Source organism: Nanorana parkeri, unplaced genomic scaffold (assembly GCF_000935625.1).
Source record: "Nanorana parkeri isolate BGI_ZX_2015 unplaced genomic scaffold, ASM93562v1 scaffold671, whole genome shotgun sequence".
NCBI classification, from domain to species: domain Eukaryota; kingdom Metazoa; phylum Chordata; class Amphibia; order Anura; family Dicroglossidae; genus Nanorana; species Nanorana parkeri.
The window spans coordinates 729,087-752,630 of NW_017306939.1; the positions used below are offsets into that span (position 1 = coordinate 729,087).

At 40.3% G+C, this 23,544-nt stretch overlaps 1 protein-coding gene across 1 annotated transcript in view; it reads left to right on the forward strand.

Moving 5' to 3' along the window:
• Positions 1-23,544, forward strand: part of AGRN (agrin) — a 430,880-nt gene that overhangs the window by 268,746 nt on the left and 138,590 nt on the right. Inside the window, exons 4-6 of the mRNA XM_018563524.1 lie at positions 10,602-10,817; positions 16,407-16,631; positions 18,374-18,598. Coding sequence (XP_018419026.1) covers positions 10,602-10,817; positions 16,407-16,631; positions 18,374-18,598 — 666 coding nt within the window. The remainder of the gene's footprint in view (positions 1-10,601; positions 10,818-16,406; positions 16,632-18,373; positions 18,599-23,544) is intronic.

The following is a 23,544-nucleotide window of genomic DNA, read 5'->3' on the forward strand; positions in this document are numbered from 1 at the left end:
GAATCCATTAATTTCTGCACATATCTGTGACTTCTGGTAGCTTCCCCACTCACAATAAGATGTAGGGAAGCTAGATGCACTCTGGGTTGCCTACTGAGGTGGGACCCTTTTAGTTTTTGGCCTTACACCAAGATTGGTTGGAGTTTTGCTGAAATGTAGTCAGGGCATAGGCTGATTGGGATTAAAGCTTAAAGTTGTCTTAATTTGGGGTCTTCTGTGCTGGCCATATACAGAACCAGCTTTCAATTGCAAAATTGAAGGTCCAACACAGCCTACCGCAAAAAAATCCAGTTAGAACCATCAAACAATCAACACTGCTGCTGGAGATAAGTTGTATTGATCCCTTTATTTTGGAGCTGAAAGCTGGTTGGTATTGCCAGAAACTTTAAAGGTAGGATTGCACTTTGGTAATCCTCAATGCAATTGCTACCTCCCATTGCATTTCTTTGTTACTTTTATCAACCTTCTCTTTTGAATTTACTTATGTTTGTTGTAAATTTTTGTCAGCCTAATGGATTCTAGAAATAAAGCTGCTGGTTTCAGGAGTGAGCATGAGTCAGTTTTTCTGTAACTATTCCATGGCCCTCATCAGCTTTAATAATGAATATATATGATACCATAAAGAAGCTAATAGATTCCCTTTAAACATCATCTGACTGCTACATTTATTGCATCATAATTTCCTATGCCATTAGTGAAAGCGGGGCATTTGCTGATGACATTCTGTCAATAAAAATATATATTCATGTATGTGAATAGCACTTCTTCGGCAGTGCGTGTGTGGCTGCTAAATGAGGCAGCAGCTAGTTTTATTCTTCTCAGATCCAGTGACCCCACAGTCGGTGCCACGTGTCACAGAGACCCGGCCTGGTAATATCAGAGGATGCAGGTTAATCAGGTTTGGATTCGGTGATGGCTGCCTGTGACCTTGAGCAAATTACTTTGTGTTCCCTGCACCTCCGGCAAACTAAAGTGATACCGTAAACTCTGAGCCAGCTAGCCGGCTTTGTTGGTGTTTGGGTGTAAAACTATGTTCCTGTCTTTGTTCATGGAACATCTATCCATGTATTTTGATCCTGGACTAGAACCTGAAATTAATTTGTTACATACAATTCTGTGCAGCACTGCTCCTACCTTTTACTTTCGGAGAAATCTATGTTACACGGGATTGGTAGCTAATTAGAGTCAGCCAATGTATTACTTGGATTTAAAGCAGACATAAAACTATTTTAATGCTGTTTCTAAAGCTCAACTATTTTACATGCCTCCTGCTGTCCTATAACTTAGGCTGCTAACAACATCTGTAATACCTGTGTTATCTTAAATATTACAATTTTTTTTTAATAGCGTAGGTTATTAAACAGTGGGAGATAGATTTTCAATAGTTTAGCTTTTGATTAAGCTTTAAACAGCTATGAAGCCTATATACCTAAAGGCTGGCAATATTTCAAACCAAAACACTAAATGCATATTTAAACTAAACACGGCTGAACCATCTTACCTGTCAAAGGGTTCCTAACTTTGTTTACCCTGTCCTGTCATCTAGACACCCCATGATATTTGGGTTGGTTCCCTCCCTTTTATCTCTCTTCTTGCATATTTAAAATAAACATGGCTGAACCGTCTTCCCTGCCAAATGATTCCTGATTTTGTTCACCCAATGTTGTCATCTAGAGCAGCCTTTCTCAACCAGGGTTCTTTGCTACCCTGGGGTGCCTTCCGGCTGCTCAGGGGTGCCTCAAAATTTAGTGGTAGTGAGACTATGATGTGAATGGGGAAATGAAGACTAAAGAGAAGGGGCTCCTGATATAAAGGGATGGACTCTAATATGAAAGATATGCTTCTGATTTGAAGGGGGGACTCTGATGTGAAAGGTGGGAACTCAAATACGAAATAAGGGCTACTGATGCAAACAGTTGTCCTGATGTGAAGGGGGATCTTGATTTCAAGGGGGCACTTCAATGTTAAGGGAGAAACCCACTTTTTTGTGTGTTTTTAAAAATAAATCTATGACATTTTAGACTTGGGTGACTCTAGATTTTGTATATTTTTAAAGGGTATCGTGACTGAAAAAAGGTTGATAAACCCTGATCTAGCCACCCCTGCTAGCCCGCATAGTCCGATTGGTGCCCTCTCTCTTAAATAGTTTAAATGCATCTGTTACTTTGTCCATTTAATGCAATGTGACAGATTTTCTTGATAATTAAACTGCATGTATAGCCAAAATGTGCTTTTCATTTTTGGATATTGTAGTTTAGATTAGAACCCATTTTTAGTTTTTGTTGTCTGTGTCCCTGCTAGGTAGAATATCCCTCTCTAATTGTCCTGGTGACAATTTTCACTAAGACAGAAGTAATGGGAGAGTTGAAAGTTTACTGTTTTCACCAGAGCAAGAGGGGATGATAAATCTTTCAATGGAGTCCCCTGTTCTGGCGAAAAATATCTAAAGGGGAATTCGCCTCTTAATTCCTGTTGCATCGTCCGGACAGGAAGTGATGGGAAAATCTCCCAAAGACAGCTACAAATAAACTGACAGGTGTTTAACTTTTTTACCTGTTTTAACCCTGCTCGATAAAAAAAAAGAGGCATACATATTTTCATAGGGACTTCATAGTGTTGTGTTGGTAATGTTTAAAGTAAACCTGTCACTTTGCCAAATCAGGGAATGCAGGGAAGAGCTGTTGCTTCATCTTTGTCCCCTATGGCCACAGGCCTACTGTGCTTAATGGTAAATATGCCCTCAGTCAAAACTAGAGGAATAATTATAGGTTTAGTAAATGTGAGGTTATTTTTATATCATGGACAATAAAATTAAAAAAATATACAGGCAACAGCCATAATATCTTTTTGGAAAGAAATAGCTTTTGGAACGGGGAGTCTTTTTAGCATAAAAAAACAAAAACAAAATGTTGAGTGACTTGATGTCTTAGTAAAGCAAATGCAATTGTTTTTTCTATTACTGCAATTAACAATTACTATCACAAATGGTATTTACTATTATAGAGAACAGAGCAGCAAATTGCTTTATAATCTGCAGTAGCTAACCCCGAATTTTGTGTAATTTACAGTTACGCCAGTAAAATCTGGTTTTGGATTGACTATTGGTTTATTGAGTCGTTGTTCTTGCAGGTTATTAAATAAAGCTGAGAATGTTTGACTTGCACAGAACTCAGTATGTACATTGCAGTTTGTTTATTTCTGCAGAGAGAGTAAAAGGCCAATAGGTCCGGTCTCCCGTGTAGCTGGCTTTATAGGAAGACATCTGATTGCGGACAATTTTAGTCAAAGTTCGGGCTTTGACTGCCCAGGAACCATTGTTTGGTGACACCACTTCCATATTGATTTTCTCCTCACACGCATTTTTGTTTTTGCTCGGCTTGGTTTTCTATTCTGTCTTTTCATTCTTTCACTGTCTCTGAGCATGGCCTCATAATCTCCCTGTTTCTGGCAGCTTTCATTTCCCCATATACTTGTCCTTTGGTCAGGGCTATGAGTAGGCTGTATGGATTAGCTGGGTCACATTAGCATAGTCTGCCTGAGATAGAGGTGTTTCTGCACCAAGGAGGGGGAGAATAGCCCAAACCTCAGGATATGTGATCAGTGGATTTGCATACTGCTCAGCTTACGGCTCTTGTATTAATTCCACTCCAGCTCTCCTGCCTCTGCCGCACTAAAGATTTAGCATTGTGTCATTAACTCTTCCACACAAGCGACATGCTCTTTCTATCTGAAGGCATCCAGCCGCTTCCTGATTTGTCACTTTTGCTAAGTAGGCGCTCAGTGCCCCAACCACTGGGCTTGGGTGTTGGCTGAAATTGTGCATGTTGTCTACCAGTTAGAAGGCATAGTTGGATTCAGAAACTGGATGGAATAAATTTGAAACCCAGAAAAAGCTAATTGAACAAAAAAAGTTTTTATTTAAGGAACTGTTGAAACCACTGAATGCAAACAATTTTCATTTTAGTACCTGGCGCCCTCGCTAAATAGGCGTCTGTGTCTGACACTGATAGCACAGTTAAATTAGGAACTTTTATTTTGCCCACTACCCTTCATACAGTTGACAGCGCTGGGGCTTGGGAATTGGCCACTCAAACACCAGCACCATCTCATGTTGTAGGGGAGAGAGTCCTGTGTTAGCTCCAACTGGAACTGAATTGTCTTGGCGTTTACAGAGGGCTTCTTGTCCTCTATCCCAAAGCTTAACAAAACATTAGGGGAGCCAAGGGAAGGAAAGTATAAGATGCTGCTGGAAAAAGGAGCTACAATAGTTGGAATACAATAGCTGGCAGGGGAGATGCCTCCATCGACGCTCTTTAGCCTGGATGGGGAATCAAGTGATTTCTCTCACCTGAATGAGAGAAATCTTGAGGTGTATGGTTAGCTTTTAAAACATTGAAAATATCAGACACAATGAAAGTCCCTGCAGAGCCCCCTAAAAGCTGCTTTCCACTGTAAATTACAGCTTTATTCTGCATTTAAAGCTGTAACAGGTTCTCTTTAAGTGCTGCCTTAGGAGGCACTATAGCTAAAAACACCTCCTCTCTGCCCCAGACTATAAAGGTGAAATCTGCCATTATAGTCTGGAACATTGAGCATAGCATGTCCTAGTTCTCATTATAGGTTTTGTGTTCAGTTTTAGCTGTAGGTACTGCAGTGTAATTCATCCTCGAAATTCACAACAGAAGCACCGAAGATATTCAAGCTGGCTCTCTCAATTGCTCTGCTCACCCTGCTCTGCCCTCCCAGAGTCCTGCTTTTGGTGTTACATCAGAGATCAGATACCTGGGAGGCTGCTGAGTCACTATTTTGAGGTGGGGATACGGAGTTACGCTGCTGAGAAAATGACTACAGCACTTCTGCTATGAATTTTAGGATGAATTGCTCCATTGTGCCTGCATCTGCCAGAGGTTAGAGAGGGTTTGTTTTAACGCTCATTTACTGCCTGTTAACAATTTGTAAATACTTGAATGTCCATAGACTAAGCACGAGCTCACTTTAAGGGCCTGGCAACTAGCCCAACAGTGCCCCAACAAGCATATGTTATTGTCACTGCTCATTAACTGGGGCTATAAAGTTGTAGACCAGCTGCGGCACCGAGGAAAGTCACCGCAATGATATATAACAGCAGTAGCATCTTTCCTGCAATCTTAATTGGTGGCTGAGGCTGGTTTATGGGGTAGCTATAAATACGTATAATATGGATGAAATGTCCATGAGCTTAGGCTTCAGTAGTCATTTGTATGTATGCAACATACATGCCATACAAGTTGTAATTAGGTTATGTGCTCTTTGTGACACCATACACCCAGATGATATGTTTTGTGCTTGTTGTATCATCTATGATCCTGGTTAAAGGTATTTAGAATTGAAGATTTGTGAAATAACCGAGTTGTTCTGACTGTTCCCTATTGTTTAGTACGTACAGGCAGTTTACAGCCTTCAGATCTGTTTATTTAAGATACCTGAGGTTCCGTTATGTTTCAGGCTTGCCTTTGAGAGCAGAGGAGATGTTCATTTACACTCTGACATGTTAATGTGCCTGTGCATCACATTAGATCACTCAGTTTTGTAACAAGCCCGGGACGCCTCAATATGGGCCACTTGTCTACCAAATGAGTTCCTGATAATTAGCATTGTGATGCAGCAGCAGATGTAAGATGTTGGGGTAATGGGTTCATTCTATGAGCAGTTTGTCTCTGATGTTCCTTGTGTTGGGAGCTGCTACTTTACAGGCACAATGTATCACCGTTGTTAAGTGCTAGGAGCCTAATTTGTTGCCAGTTTCTGAAATTGAATAAATTAACTTTCTTTAGATCTAGCCGAACGATAGTGTCAGAGGCTGTATCTTGCAAACTTGTGATTTCAGGTTTTCAGGTACAGGTTCAGTGGGGATGGAAACTAATAAATAAATTATGCTGAAGCAGATCTGAAAAGGAAACTTCAAATAGAAAGTAGAACACAAACTTAATTTAAAGTGGCACTCCAAGCAGGTAAATAAATACACAGTTAAAATACATATCTGTGAACTATGTTAACTGCCAAAATATTTGTAATTCTGTTCACCTAGTTTTGTGATTCACAAAGTTCTTCTACTTTATACAACCAGACAGGTAGCACTAATATTTTTTATTTCAGCTATGCGGCTTTCTGAGTCAGCTGACTGTTTATTAGACAACAAATTTGCATCACAGCCCAACCATTGCACTACTGATTCCTATCCAGAGACCATTGACCAAATATTTTCTTGGAATTCCTTTTTAAACTCTTTTCTGCTTTAATTTAGCTTAAAGATATGGAAATATGCCTGAATCTCCTCTTTACATCCTTAGAATATTAATGGAGTGTTTCCTCACCTGTGGCAAGTATGCCATTGGTAGTACATATCCTTACTATAGGCTGTACAAGTTAAGGTCAGCATTTATGTTAAGTAAAGCCTTTTGGCAAGCGCATTGGCTTTCCCAACAGAGTGTATGCACCTATTTCTGTGAACTCCAGAGCCTGTATGAAGAGAGCTCCCTACTTATAGGACGCTGTACCCAAATCCCAAGGGCCCAGTCAGACTATGGGGGTGATTTACTAACCTAAACACACACACACACACCAGGTGTGTGTGATTTTCACACAGCAAAACGTATTTATCAACCAAAAAGTCTCTAAAAGCATATTTCCACTAATGCCATATATGGAAAAATCATGCACATGATGCATATATAATGCTGCTTCACAGTTTAGACAAAAATGGTTAGCTCATGCATTTACATTCCTGCATTCATCAACGCAAGCAACACAACATAGAGCTAATTTACACATCACCTTGCAATTCATGCAAGGCTTTGCACAACACACCTGCTGGGAGTGTACACACTACAAAGGTGTTTAGATTCCACCCATAGATCATGCTGGGAGGGAACACACTGCAGAGGTGTATACACGCTCGTGGTGTGTTTATAAGGTTAGTAAATCAACCCCTATGCGTCTGTTAATGCAACAAGCTGAGGAAAGGTCCCTTAAAAGAAACAAAATGGACATTTTTATGGTACACAGTGGTTTCGCAAACCAAATGTCATTCAGTTAGGGGTTTAATCTACTTTTAATGTCTTCTTGGTTACTGTTTCAGAAGAAGGAGGCCATTTTAAAAAGTGAAACCACAATTTACTTAAGTACCCCAGGTCATTCAGAATAGTATTAAAACTACATAATCAGCATAACAGACAATCAATCATCCTTTGCATGTAGCTGGTCAGCAATGACAGCCCCTATATTCCTCTTATGATAAGATTCCTTTAATTGTACAGGATCTGTAACAGGTTGAGTCATTTGTTGCTCATGTGAGATCATTTGTATTGTATGGCGCATTCTGGGCACAGCCAACCTTTATTGTAAGCAAAAAAGTTCTGTAAAATACCGGCGACTGCTAGTTTTAAGCAACAGTATCTGGAATATAGGTTCAGACTTTAAAGGGGCTGCTTCTGTTTAATTTGGGCGATGAGTCCATTTTAGGAGTAGAATGAAACAGAAGTAATGAATCAGCATGATCATTCCTATGTCTCGTCTGCAGGTTCCAAGATTGACAGTATTCACTATATTAGCAGCTCTCAATTTGAGCTTGTTAATTCACAGCTGCAGCAGAATCTTGTATATAAGTACTTGTGGACACTTTGATGACAGTAGAATTTGTATCCCTGCTAGCATCATCAACTCTCTCCATACTGCACACTGTGGATACAGCAATGAAGGATCATCAGTGCCTTCCACTGCACAAGAAGCACTTGTATCTCCAACTCATCTGGCTTTGATGATCACTCATTCATAGACACCACTCTGAGGCTGATTGAGATCCAGTCTAACAAGTGCCTGTCTTAATAAACCTCCTCCTTGACGTGATGAAAGCAAGCCACATCTTGTTAACCTTGAGCCTGGGCGCTGGGAGGCACAGAGACTTGAGATTGCTGATCTGAAAGAAAAGGAAATAAGGGTCTGAGATTCTATGATTAATTACAAATACAGTTTGCAAAAATCAGGAGAGGGTGACCAATCAGGGATGACTTTTGAGATGCCACACAGATGGTACCAGTTACTAATGCTGAAGGACTTTTTCTGTAAAAAAGCACATTGTTTTAGTATTTCATAACAGGAGGGTTGTGTTAAAGTTCACCTGTCATTATATGCAGAGAAATATGGGTCCTGCCACTACTGCCTTCCCTTTGAAAATTCTATTTGCCTGGATGTGTCTGGCTTCTCTGCTTCTGAACTATAGAGTTGAGAACAAGCGTGCAACAAATTAAAAGTTGTGGGAAAAGTCAGCATGTAGCCCTATACTTGTTGCAGTGACACAGAAATTATTGAAGAAATTGCATTAGTCTGGTAGCTAGACAATTTCAGGATATTGATTCAATCATTCTAGCTACATATGTCTCCTATGAGGAGTATACCATAGATGTAAAGCTGAACATCCGATAACACAGGCATCTGGGTCTCTAAACTCAAATAGCTGCATTGACTGACTGTACAGGATGCGGGAAGCGGGCTGGAATTGTAAGTTATCAGGAGGAAAACAATAGTGATTGGTTGGAGTTTTCTTGGCTGGCGGTGTCAGCTTCATAGTCTAAAGATCATGGTCTGATCTGGCCAGATATGTTCTACTTTAGCTAGAATGATAAAATACATACAGACTGCCACAGCCATCCTTTTTTTAAAAAAAACAAAAGATATTTTTGGCCGATCTGTAATGTTTCCCGTTTTAAGTGTCTGGACATACTCCCCATATCTGGTTGCGTTGACGTAAACGCTGTTGGGTGATTCAAGTGTGCATGTTTATTGGAAGATTTTCTGGCTGGCAGATTGTGTCCTCCTCCCCCCTGATGTCAGTGACCAGATACAGAGTTCACAGCTGGTCTTTTGACCTCTGACAGATCAATACTGTAATATCCCTGAAAACCATTTTCACATGGACAGCGTCTCCAGATGTCAGTCTTCTCAGTAATGCAAATATTAGACTTCTTAAAAAAATTATCTTGTAATTGATTTCAATGTAAACCTCTCACAAACCTGAGCAATTCAGCTGAGGATATGATGACAAATACATAAGCAGAGGTTCCCTGCAGTGAAAGCCACACATCACAATCAGCATTTCCAGAGATATAGTTAGCTGACATTATCTGCAAACCTTGACATTTCCTATAAATGTTGAACTGGGCCTTTTCCCTCCCACCTCTAGTGTGGTCTGATTGGTCATGTGATAAACCAATGAATAGTTAGGCTTGGGAGGGGGGTCCACTAAACATTGCATGTGGCTAGTGTCCACTAGGTAGCGCAGAAGTGAGTCGTGGTGCCTTGCGTTTTTACAACACAAGGAACTGTCTACGATTGTTTGTTTCTTTTCTTAACTGTATATGGAGTGTACAATGTGTACATTCCATTCATGTCTCCTCATGGCAGCTCTTCACGTTGCACTGTGGTGACCTTCGGTGGTATCCAATCCACTGAAGAAAAATGCAGCATGTCTGATGCTTATTTTATCGCAGTCCACCGAACATCACACCCGCCTTGTGGTATGAACAGCGATAGTCGTTGGTCTGGTGCAGAGAAACGCCAGTCACCGCACCTAGTGCAGACGGGCTTTAACAGTTGAGATTTGCATATAACATCATCTGTCTAAATATCAGAGCCTACTGATTGTTTTTGATATGTGATTTTTCACTGAAGGCAACCTCTGCTTGTATAATTGCAATATATGCTCAGTTGAATTGCACAGGTTTGTGACAAATTAACTTTATTTATTAAGTGTATTTTTGTTTTGACAGTATGAACTAGCAGGGTCTTTTTTTTTTCTCCTTGATGTGAAACTTGCAATGCTAGTGTGAAAACAGATCTATATTAATTCTCCCACCCACAGTGGACCTCCTGCCGCAGACTGACAATCAGTAGATCAGCTCTGCTGTCACACAATGCCACAGTTAATTAGGGGCAATAGAACCCTAGGCTGAAATGTACTAATGACTCCAATAGCATGACCTACTGGCCTCAAACCCTGAACTTCTCTGCAGGTTGTCAAATAGGATGGATTGAGTTGGGTTCTTTGCTATTGACTTGCATATGTAAATTATTTTGTGTGTATGAATGTGTGTGCTTATACTCCTATATACAGTATCGTATGATTATTTAGGTTTTTTTATAGACACGGAGAAGCAGCTGTGCTTTTCACCACCATCAGCCTTTGGGATTGGCTTGGTGTCTTTTTTGTTATAAATACTGATATTTGTGTTCTATTTTTATCTATTTGTTATGCAATATACAGCAAACAGTATAAGGGACTTCCTTTCATCGGTTTATCACAGTCAGAGATTATTAGCTGCCATGGGTTATTACACTTTGTACATCACACTTTTGTTTGGTGTGTGTGTGCGTGTGTATGTGTATATATATATATAATTTTCAGTTATTTTTTGTGTGCTTTGAAATGTTGTGAATACAATTGCTAAGTGACAGATCATCACAGCCATGAGCATTATGCTGTCATACATATTAACACTAGATTGAAACCCAAGTGTTGTGACTTCTTACCTCATCCTTACCCCTTTTCTTCTTTCTCTTCATTTCAGCATGCCGAGGAATGCTGTGTGGCTTTGGCGCTGCTTGTGAGAAGAGCAGCACAGACCCATCTCAAGCAACCTGTGTTTGCAAGAAAACTGCCTGCCCATCTGTGGTGGCACCAGTCTGCGGATCCGACTACTCCACCTACAGTAATGAGTGTGAACTTGAACGTGCCCAGTGTAACCAGCAGCGGAGAATTAAAGTAATCAGTAAAGGGCCTTGTGGTAAGTTCACTGATTGTCAGCCAAGCCCGTACATAGATTTCCTATTGCCCTATGAACGTGTGAATCATACTTTCCCTTCATGAGGCTCCACTTAATAATGATAGCAGTTATCATGTAACACCCGTGACATTATTGCTATGAAATCTGAAGCTGGTATGCATTAACAGAGGCATTGTGCTGCATGTCTCAGTTCCCCCTGGACAATGCAGACTATCAGTCAGAAGACTGGAGAAATAATGATGATTGCTTTGGCTCACCAGAGTTGCAGAGTCTTGTTGCAGCTACACTTGAGCATCCATTGAGGGCTAGAGGTGAAATGTTCCATTCTTAAAAAGTAACTTTATGGTAGCAGAAATTAGAGTGACAGTGTATCTCTTGCCCACTACAACCAGTCTTATTGCTTGTATAGTTCCTTATACCTTTGCTCCAGTTTCACACACCCTTAGCGTCTATATTTTGAACTTTGGTACTACCATGCCCCAGTCTTGCCCTGAGCATGAGTTTTGCAATGGGCTATAGCCCAGCTGTTACCGCTGAATTCTGTGAGACAGAACTCCAAAAAGACTGCTGTATATTTTCATCCTCCTTCATCAATGATTTGTGCAACTTCAGCCGCAGGATTTGTACCTATAAAACTCCCGGTAGGTGTGTAATAACACACTCTATAGTTGTTGGATCAAAAGCCTGATCCAGTCCTCCCGAGCAGCTCTGTGATTAGATGTGCTATACGAGGCCTTTTCTCTCCCTCTTTTTACGTCCCTCTAATGGGATATATAATGAATGGCCTCTTTCCTCTCCTGTTATATGGCTCCCTGGCCATACATATACTATAATGTGCCGTCTTTCCCTTTATTGCCCATGCAGCACCATCATCAAAGCCTTGCTGCATGGCTGTCAGGTACCTGTTTTTTTTCCAAGGCCTGATAAAATGCACATAGGCATTTGCTTCTCCCTGAGCAAATGTATAACACATAACGTAACCTTTTTACCATGCACTCTCCATTTCTGATGCATAAAGAATACTCCTTTTTTCCTTGATTACATATTCAGAAAACTGGCTGTTTCCTGTGTGCTCCTAAATTTCTGTTGCAGTACAAAAAAATAAAATCTATACATGATGGCCTCCATTTTTCCTCCCGAGCTCCAGAGGAAATGCATTATTCACTAACTGTCTTCTATGCAAATCCCTGACCAGGTAAATAGTGTTAATCCCTCCATTTTTCTGCATTGAAAGATGCTTCAACCCTATTTAGTGTCCGGTTGGCCCATTCTGCCAACAGCTGACCTTGTACTTGGACTGGAGCAGTATGTGGCCTTCTGGGTAAATATATCTATATTATCTACTTAGAACAGAAAATGAGCTGTTAAAAAATAATAGTACATAAAATGCTAATTCTGGTTTATTATTGGGCCCTGACAACCTAATAATCTATTCAGCCTTCACACATTTGGCCTTTGTTTGCAGTCAGTGAATTACTTATTGATGCATCTTTTCCACAACAGTAAAAGGCTAATAGGATATTTTATAGATCAGGAGGTCAAGGCCGGACCTTAATTCTCTGCACCCTGCTGCATCTCCCTATGAGCACAGCTCCTTTTCAGTGATGCTAATAGAACTGCATTGTCAGACTGCATGCTGCTGTTAGGAGTTAGGCACTGTGTAAACGAGACCCAGTCCCCTTTCTCTCCAACTAAATTAACTTGACCTTTTTCTTTCACGTTGCTGAGGCTTGTCTCTGCACTCCACGATGCCCTCTCTCCTTTCACATGTGAAGTCAGCCTGGAGGTAACTGCTGTGAATGGGGCCATGCAGCCTACATATAGCATCCTCCCTTTGAATGAGAAATGTTTATTAACTGGTGTATGTGCAAAAACCGGAGAGTTGGCATGTCTAAATCCGGGCCATCATAATCCCTCAAGGCCCTAGTGGCAATGGAATATAGAGTGGATTTTTTTTTTTCTGTACATAATTCTAATGTATGCCTGTAAATCTGGATGGATTGTTTGGTCTACCAAAGCCTGTGCCCTTTACATTTATAGAAAAATGAATTCTATAGGCTATATACAATCGTCCTGTTTATTAGCATGCACTAGTTCATTACATTGAGGAAGACTTATTTCTATTTAAATCTTTTTTTCTTACAGTCGTGAAAGTAGCCAGCATAATTTACATAACTGTTTCAATGTGAAATGTATTTAAAGCTAAGCTTCAGACACCACATGAAAGGTGTTTTTAGTAACTTAATATACAGCTGTCATGAGAGCAGTGGGCAGTGCTACTACAGAAATTGTATTGTTCAGTAACTTAAAGTGGAACTTTATCTTTTTTCTTTAAATTGCTAGGAGCTTCTGTTTTATAGCAGAAGAGACTTTACCTGTCTCATCTGCTAAAACAAATAAAGAAAATCCTCCCTCTCCTGACAATGTTTAAGTTAATGGAACCTGCCTGGTACCCATGCGTACTTTCACGTACGCTTTGGTTCATATGGGATTGCAGCCGCGTGCCTGAGATGATATGACTTGTGTGTGCATGCACTGGAGTTTTATCAGAAGCTGCCGCCCCATTGCAGATGAGCAGCATGGGATCCGGAAGACAGTTGGAGAAGATGGCGGCTCTCCAAAAATGCTGAAGGAGCAGGTGAGTACAGTTCCGCTTTACACTTGTAATGAAGGAATTATATTGGCTGCTGTTGCTGACCTAGTTCCCTGGCTGTCAGGCTGATGCTTTGGCTTTAATAATTTCAAGTCATAATTAACTTTAATAATCCGAGTCACTGACCCAGAAACTATAAGGAATTGAAACACTTTTCTTACAGTCATTTACAAAATGCTTGTTCAAGTCCTGTGGCTAAAATGATACAGCCAGGTAACTAGCTTTTTAGATGTATGCCAGCAATTACAGCCTTTATGCTTTTTTACATTACAGGGTGTACATTAATGGAAATCTGTACAGAGAGAAATACAGGGACCTCCCATTGCTGACCTCCTGTTAAATATACTAGGTGCAAGGCTGTCTCTGCCTTCAGTACTAACCTGTATCAGAACTCCTGGCCTGTTTAATTGACAGGTGGGCAACTAGTATTGTCAGAAGGAGAGAACAGCAGTGGCAGCTCCTTAATTGTCTCAGAGTAGGTTTTCTTTAAAAGACTAAAGGTGCCCATACACCTTACGACCATCGCAAGACCTACGGAACACCGTGGAAGTGTTTTTTTTCTTTTCTTAATGGTTACCTTTTTCAGCTGCTAGAACTCTTGATACTAAAATATGTGCACTGGTGTTTCTCACATACCTTGCCTTGGCACCATGTTCGGGGGTGTATTCATTTGAAATAAAACTATTTGTCCAAGGGCCTAAAGCAGGGGCCCAATCTACTTGTCCCTCTTGGCAATCTACTTGTCCATATACAAAACATTATTTTAACCAAAACCGTATTTAACCATACTAAGAAGGGCTTCTTATTGCGCAGCGCGGTCTGGTGGCATCACCATTTGTGAGCGAAATTCTAAATCCATAGCACAGGGATGTACAGATAGTACTTAAGTACTGGTGGAGGGAAAGGACTGTTCGCCGAAAGGTAAGTATGGGTGGGCATATTTGAGCAGGTGCTTCCATTTTCCCCAATTACTTGGGAAAGTGAACTTACCCTTTAATGCACACTGTGCGTTAGAGAGGACTTCTACTCAGCTACCACAATATGGCTCACAGTGGAATGGGGGCAGTACACACACACAATGCCACATGGATGCATGGCGGGGACCGGCAGATGTGCCTTCAGTCCAGCACTGCTCCTCCACTCAGGGTTTGTCACTACAATTAGAAGCAGGAAACGTATAAGGATACACTATCCATTATAGGGCCTAGAACAAAGGTGCACCCTTATAACCGCCCCGCCACCACCTCTCCGGTACCCAACTCCCTTACTTATCTTGTATTTACTTATTTACTTTTCTATCATTTCTCACTTTATTACTACCATACGGGGGGAGGGGGCAAATGCAAGCTGCTTCAAGTGATCTGGGCAGCTGTACAGCCACCCAGATCACTTGTACAAAACGAGTGGTGGCTCCCCTGCTGAGGTAGCCTAAAACGATAACCCTATTGCTTGCCCGGCAGCAGGGCTAAATGAACGTAGAAAAAAACACCTGCCCGTCGCACTGAACTGCATGTCTCAGGTGTTGGACGATAGGATTTGCACATACCTGATGTTGTTGGAAGAGGGGGGGTAAAGATTTGTCAGAGACTGCAATTCTGGTTACTACCTTATCATTGAAAGCGCTTTATTGGGCAGGTACAAACCTGCTTAACCTGGATGAATAAAATGACACAAACCACATGATGAAGTCTTGCTCTGAACAAGTACCAATTAATGGCACACTATGGGGTCAAGCAGTAGAGAATTGTCATCCACCATGGGGATAAGGGACCATTTTGACAATAAAAGATCCTGCCCAGCACACTGATATCACTGGTTGCCAAGAGCTGGACAGAGAGTTCTAGGTTGCCAAGAGCTGGGAGGGGAGATGTAGATGGCCCTTACACATCTCCCAGCACTTAGCAACCTGGGACGCCCTGGCCAAAAATGAGGCTACCTTATTATAGTGATGGCCCTGATGGCAAATTCTAACTTTTGGATTTTTGCATTAGAATGTACACTTATCTCTTTACTGATGTACTCTGTGCTGCAGCTTTATTTGTAAAACTGCCTGATAATGCCGTTTTAGGGCACTGAATACTCAATACGACACAGTAGGTGGTCTTTCATTTGCTATCATGTATTATCTTTTTTTACTAACAATTTTTTGCAAGAACTTTAGTACTTGTTCCTCTTTGGAAGGTCTTGAGTAGTGTCGCACCTTATTGTAATCTCTGGTAGCAAGCACTGTTCATTTGTATGCTACTCAGATGAACTTCAGCTCTCAGCAAACTCAGGGTAATTTGCATACTTAAAATATTGCAGCTGATGCACGTCAAAAATGTTTTTTCAAGGCAGTGTATAGAAGAAAGCTTTTTAAAAAAAACCATGGGAAGTCATGAATCTAGACATGGCAAAGATCTGCTGTCCAAGTCTATTCATAGGCAAGATCTATTGGGGTAAGGCTGACACAGATCATAATCATCATAAAGGACACGCACCACGTAGTGCATTAAAGGAATCACTTTTTTTTTAATATACATAAAAGTAGAGCTGCAGCTAACGATTATTTTCATAATCGATTAGTTAGCCGATTATTAAGTTCGATTAATCGATTAATCGGATTAAAAAAAAATCTCCAGTGATGGACTACACACTCTCAAGTGGCGGGATAGCAGTGCAGTTCTAGGCTGGATGGCAGAGGATCAGGTTGCGACTCCTACAGCATTGCCCTCATTGCTGGGAAACAACTTCTATAGCAGAGCAGGCATCTGCTTCCAGGTATAGGCAAATAAGCAACTGGTTTCAGAAGCACTACTCCTTTCTCAAGCTTTTCTTATACTATAGTGACCTACCAGTGATTTAATATAGAAAGCTGTTTGTTTTAGATCTACATCTAATGTGCTTGCACAATTTGGTTAGAATTATTTTTTCTCATTGCTTTGCCTTCGATTTAGGTTCCCGAGATCCTTGCTCATCTGTGTCCTGCAGTTATGGAAGCACCTGTGTGCGCTCAACAGATGGACAAACTGCAAAATGTGTCTGCCCAACCACCTGTGCTGGAATACCCGAGAATATTGTGTGTGGTAGTGATGGCAAAGATTATCGAAATGAATGCGCCCTCAACAAGCAAGCCTGCGATAATCAGGAGAACCTCTACAAAAAATTTGAGGGCCCATGCGGTACGTACTACAGGGCGATTATGCTTGTGTTTTGGCCAAGAGATTTGGCATGCTGATAGTTTAAAATCTCTCAGCATTTCAGCTTTTCCTGTGTTATGAGACTGGCCCTTTATTTAGACTCCAGAAGATTCTGGGGTTAGTTAAAAGGTCAAAGTGTTTTTTAGTCATGGAAAATTTAGATTGGGGTTGGGAACTGAAAGTAGAAGTTGCATATAGCAATTAATCAAGTTGCAGCTGATATGTTTTTAGAACAAAGTTGAAAATCAGCCTGGTTGATATGAAGCATGCCTAATTTCCCTTTTCCCTTTCCAATAGTTCTGTACGTCAGCCCATTGTATATTGCTTCCTTTAAGAACTGCGATTCATAATGGTAGCATAATTTACAGGATTAGGTGGGAGGGAACCCAGGGCAACCTAACAAAAGGGTTCCCAAAATCCCCAGCTTCATTAAAAACGATGTACTATTTCGGTTATAAATAATAATAAATATTGAGCAATTATCAAACCCAATAATAATATGCAATTCATACAAGCTCTGGGGAGAGATTTAGCCTGTGGAAGCTTGGGGGCAATGGCAAAATAACCTATGTTGCCAACAAGTGAACTTGTATATAATATAATAAACAGCACTTCTTTGTTCAGCGTTATAAGCCAGAACGTTAGAGACTAATAAGAGAAAAAATAATTGGCAAATTGCTTACAGGTGATGGATTTCTGTTGGGAATAGCGGACTGTCTGCTCCAAGCAAAATCACTGTATCTCATTTAATGCTTTTCCCCCCCTTATATTCCCCCAAGATCGCTATTCCAATATATTGTTTTGTTTATTTTGGATCAAAAGGATAGAGTTGTCTTGTACCCATATAATGAAATTAGTAATAACACTTATGTTTTAGCAGTGTGTGCTGCTTTTATACTTGTTCCTGTAAATTATTGTTTCACTGTGGCTATGAATGAACATCTATTTTTCTAAAATGAAGAATCATCTATTAAAGCTAACCTATCTTTTATTTATGGTCTATTAAAGGTATTCTACAAAAGGGAATGAACGCCATCTGTATTGTCTTTAGTAATTAGTCAGACAAGGCTGCTTATCAGACTTCCCTATGCAAACAGACACCACCTTTTTGACCATGTTACAGAAATTTGTAACCAACAATTGAAAACAAATATGCTATAGAGGGCTGCATTATATGCAAAGATAATGGACAGTTAATTCTTGCAATCATTTTGAGAAACAGAAGATCACTGCACTATTTGAATTACAGAGAGACTTGTGACTACTCCTAATAGCCCGCAAACCGCTTCAGTTCTGCTGCTAATCTAACATCAAATGATCAGAGTTGGCATAGCAAAAATAGCTAACCCTTTTTTTTTTCTATTTTTAGCTGCCCCTGGCATAGTTCCACCAGTATCTTTTGTTAAATACAGCTTCACATGCAGATGCTACTGAAGAAACAACAGCTGATTTTGAATGGTTGCCATAAGCAAGAGTTAGTTTCTGAAAGTGTTTCTGGTTGCCTCTACCATAACCCAGTCTTGTAGGCTATTTTAAATGGGCCCATTGCACAGTAGAGTATCCTTTATGTGAGAATCAGAATTTAGAGCACTGTTTGGCTGTCAGAGGTTACACTACTGACACTAGTTGCTTTGCCTTATTAGTAAAGAAGTATCAACAGGCGTTGTCTGCTACTACATCGAATTCACTAAACTGACTGCCTTATTTACCTGGTGTTTTGACAGACCCGTGCAAGGGAGCCCTAAATGATTTGAACAGAGTATGCAGAGTGAACCCACGCACTCGGAAGTTGGACATGCTTTCCCGACCTGAGAATTGCCCATCCCGCAGGGAACCAGTATGTGCTGACGATGGGGTGACCTATGATAACGAGTGTGTAATGACCAGGACTGGAGCCATGAAAGGGATAGAACTGGTGAAGGTGCGCTCAGGGCAGTGCCAGGCTCAGGGTAAGTAATGGCAACAGTATGTGTAGAGAATTGTGACTGTAATATAATATTGTCTAGCTTGAAGGATATCACACAAACCTGAATAAATAAATGTAATTTCCCTTTAGAGCTGGGTTTGTGTTTTATGTCTCTCTGCCGTGTGTTAGAAGTACTCCAATGCTGTGGGAGCTCCATGGTGGCGCCACAAGTTTCTGCTTTGTAATGGTTGAAATATGTGTATAGCGATCTTAAAGCACAGATCCAGCGTTTTTGTTTGAATCCCAGCATATAACCTCCCCCTGCTCCTGTTTTTAAAATAAATTCCAGGATACATACTTTAATTCCAAGAGTCTTAAATTTGATAAGCTCATGCCTCTCCTCTTTTTTTGAACCAATTGCAGTAGGTGGTGCTCTACGCTATAGACTGGTGCTCACATTATGAGGTACAAGTGCTGGTCTATGCAGCTTTCCATTGTTAGCCCAGAGTTTGTAATGACATGCCCCCAAGGGAGGGCTGTCATTGACAACCTGGATTTACAGGAAATGGGTTCAACCCAGAAGAGAACTGGTGCTGGACTACAAAGAGAACTTGGAATGCTGTGCTGGTTCATGGAGAGGTCAAGTATTGATTTTGGAGCTTATGTTTTTTATTGGATGGAGTAAGGGATTAAAAAAAAAATCAACATGCAGTCCAGTTTTAAAAGAAACTACTATCTATTTCTTAGATATACTGTATATGGGAAAGAGACCAGCTTAATTCACACTCTCTTATCAAGGTGTGTTATCATTTAAAAAACTTTGTTTATACGCATAGTTTGTAATTCTGTGTGTGCGTGGGGGCTGACATATGTGCTCATTACATATTCAAAATGTACTTCATGCTGAGCCTCTCATCTCACTGCAAGTCTGCTATAGAGGGTCTGGCTGAAACCAGAAATACCCTCTGTAGCTGGTTGCACCATTGCTTTATTCATGGCAAGAAAAATGTGCTTGTTTAAGTTTGAATATGAATGCAATGCTGACATTATCCTATGAATGGGTTTGAAGATGACATTTTAAAGCAAACATGTATGCTAACTACAGCAACTTAAGTAAGTTGTCTACAAACATATCTTCTATAGGAACCCTGTCCCTTCAACACCATGTGACATTTCACCGAGATGTTTTCACGTCCGTGTAGTAAAGGAAAGACACACACCCTTCCCATCCACAATACTGAGACTGGCATTGTCATGGTGGGGTAGTGTGTGTTAGGTGGGTTTGTCTATGCTTGGGCACAAATTGACTTTTGACTGCAGATAGCTGTAAGTACACAGTCAGCACCAGATGGTAGAGACTTACCGATTATTCTATCTTCTTGTAATTTTTGGAACCCATTCACACATTTCCATGTGAACAAGTTAGGGTGTTCACTTGGATTTTAATGCACGTAATACACATATGGTGTGTTGTATGTGCTATGGAGTGCATTCCCAGTCATTTCTATTGCTCCTAATAAACACACTTGACCCTCAGCGCACCACAATGCATGCAATAGGAAACACTCACACTGCTTTGTGTTGTGCTGGAAAAAAATATGCTTTTTATCTCCTCCATATGCGTTGAGGGCTCATGCAATGTACATTAAGCCGAAAAAGAGAAAACAAGTTTCCCTAAAACCCAACTGCACCTTTTGTAGCAAACAAAAAAAAAAGCAGCTAAAACAATAAAAATTCGCTTTTTTGCAATAGCTAACCTCCTCTACGATGCTATCCCCCAACACTCACTTTTCTTGCTTCCAGCTTCTGGGGACCCTGATTGTCATAAAAGTGCTGTTGTGCTTTAATTGATATACTTCAAGCCCAGTATGTGAATTCAAATAACTGATGAGAGGTGAGATGATCCTTTCCATCCTGCACTTCTGTACAGTTTCGTACAGTTTCTAATTTCAGCAGACTTGTAGCTGATAGTGGAAGTTCATATATTAAGATCTGAAGGACTACAGTTACAGCACAGTTGAGCATGTTGGTTCCAGTGTGTTAGAAACCACTAAAATGTAGGCTTTGAATTCTAGTTACATGTAGCACAGCCTTTGCCAACGTAGGTTCCTGTGCCTCTTAAATATATCAAATAATTGTGTTCTTTGTGCAGCTGCAGCTAGCTACAGAGCACATCCTTTGAGCAGAAATATTATTTTTAGTGCTTGCATCCTTCACCTACATTCGTCCATTCACACTAACTTAATTTCTGGCTGTAAGAGGATGTGTTTAAGTCTTTGAACCTCAAGCTGAAGGTTCAGGAAGAAATGTTTCATAGGGCAGCTCTATATGTAAGTAAATGGGCCATTCTTTGTTACACAATACACCTCCCGAGCCTACACAACACTAAAGTCTGAATCTGTAAAAATCAATATCTTCCTGACACTGTCACTGCCTGAATAGAAGCATTTCTGACACAAAGAAAGTATTTGCAGAGTGAAATGACACTTATGTGGTTGGGAAACATTTAAATGGAAGTCTGCATTGCCACTTTGCAATCGATTTGAGCGTCGGTAAGTGCGCTTTTTAGAGCCGCGGAATAAAAGCAGGTAACACCTTATTCCGCGACGCAGTGCATTCTTCTGTAGCAGATTTAAAGTGGACAATTTGGGTCTCTGTTTGAAAATCGTGAGAAGATTCATTCACACCCATAAATATGCAAAATACTCTATTTATGTATTGTTGTAATTATCACAATTGTAGCTATTAAATACTCTCCGTTTCAGTAATTTACTGAACGGTAGCTGTGTGGTGTCAGAAACTTGCTATTCCCATTATTATTTTGGCAATTATGATTTTACGTTTGGTAAAAGCCATTCTTTTCTTTTCCTTTTTTTTTTAAACAATGGATATTTAAGAATCTCCAAGTTCAGCGTTCAACATTTTGAGCTTTAACTTATTTGCTGTTCTGTGTGCAGCAAAGGAAAATTAGAATCACTTATCTCTATATTCATTCTGGTTTAAAGCTGAACTCCAGAAATAGTACTTATGGGGACTGACTACAGTGCTGGGTTGGCTGCGAGGCCAAGTATATCAGCAGCAGTCCTTCCACAGGGAGAGAACAAGAGATTTTATATGTTTAATGCAGGAAAGGAAATTACTAAGACCATACTGTATGGGAAAGTGAACAATATCAAATCGAAGATATTAAAAATGTTGTGCCCGGAATTCAGCTTTAATGTTTTAGTAAACCGCCAAATAAAAAAACGACAGTTTGGGCCCCCCTGTAGGTGTTTGCTGTAATGTGCTTGTATTCACAACATATTAGCACATTATGGCCAACATACCTTGCAAGCAATCACCTCCAGCGCTACATTGTTAGTGCTCTCCTCTGACAGCGCCTCCATCCTCTCCTGGGTTCAGCAGATTCAGGCGCTTGATTGGCCGGAATAATATAACTCCCACTCAAAGGCATGCAAGTTCCTTCATTTCGGCACAGGACTGCACTGAGCTTATTTGTGTGAATTTGAGGGTTTTTTCTAATAAGAGAAATAAGACTTTCTTTTGTATTAATATCAAATTAATATTTATTTCTATTTCTGTTGTAGTAATGGTAATGTTATATAAAAATTGATTGACCCTAATAGGACTGTTAGGGGAAGGTTTTGGGGCTCATGTACATGGCCAATAGAGGACCGTGCAGCGTACATTTGGGCGTAATGCTCTGCCTGTGAGTCCCAGATGAAAAGTACAGATACAGCCAGATAGCCTGTCCAATGGCAGGCTGACGGGCACTATGGCTGTGCACATATATTATGTGCATCCAAGCAGTAACTGTTTACAGGGAGGTAAGTGCTTCCCCAAATGCAGACAGTCTGTGTTTGGGGCATTGCATACAAACCAGTAGGCAGTTACCACTTGGATGTACGTAATATATGTATATAGCTGTAGCATCTCTTACCCTGCCATTGCATTTGTACAGCCTGGCTGGCAAAAAGAAGGCAAAAGACCTCCTCTGAACTTGTATGAAACACAGTAAAGTCAGTGATGTATCTGCAGTTCTTACTTCCATTAACCATGAGCCTAAAATCAATACAATTATGTAGCAATTGATCTCATCTCAAAATTTACAAAGTTATCCAAAATAAAATAACCCAGCATGTGTTCAGCAATAGGTTTTAGAATTTAAAGGAAACCTTCCATTAGAAATATGAGTCCATCATTACCATCTACCTCCTGAAAATGATTGCTGCTTTGCTTTTATGCAGACCTACCTTGGTCAGCGCTGTCAGATGTGCAGAGCAGGAATGTCAAACCAAAGTCAGGCATCATCATCTACAGGTGAAACTCGAAAAATTAGAATATCGTGCAAAGTTCATTTATTTCACTAATGCAACTTAAAAGGTGAAACTAATATATGAGATAGACTCATTACATGCAAAGCAAGATAATTCAAGCCGTGATTTGTCATAATTGTGATGATTATGGCTTACAGCTCATGAAAACCCCAAGAACCCCAAATCCACAACCTCAAAAAAGTAGATTATTACATGCAATCAATAAAACAAGGATTGTACATAGAAAAATATCGGACCTCTGAAAAGTACAAGCATGCATATGTACTCAGTACTTGGTTTGGGCCCCTTTTGCAGCACTTACTGCCATTACTTTTGCACGATATTCTAATTATTCGAGTTTCACCTGTACATACACTGATTTAAAGTGCTGAAGAAAGAGGGTCAGCATGACAGCCGGGCAACTGGCATTATGAGAAGGAGTAATATCTGCTTTTATGTTTGTTGCATATCTGTTTTTTTTTTTAAAGTGAACCTGTCACACCCTGGGCAATTCCAGCTGAGGATATGACAAAGGTTAACTTTAATGAAAACTGCACATGAAAACTATTAGAAGATAGAGATAGAGGAAGCTGAAGTCATGCAGATCTTTTGCTTAATTGAAGAATTTTTATTTTTTTACGTTTTGGATAGAGGGGGGGGGGGGGCTTCACAC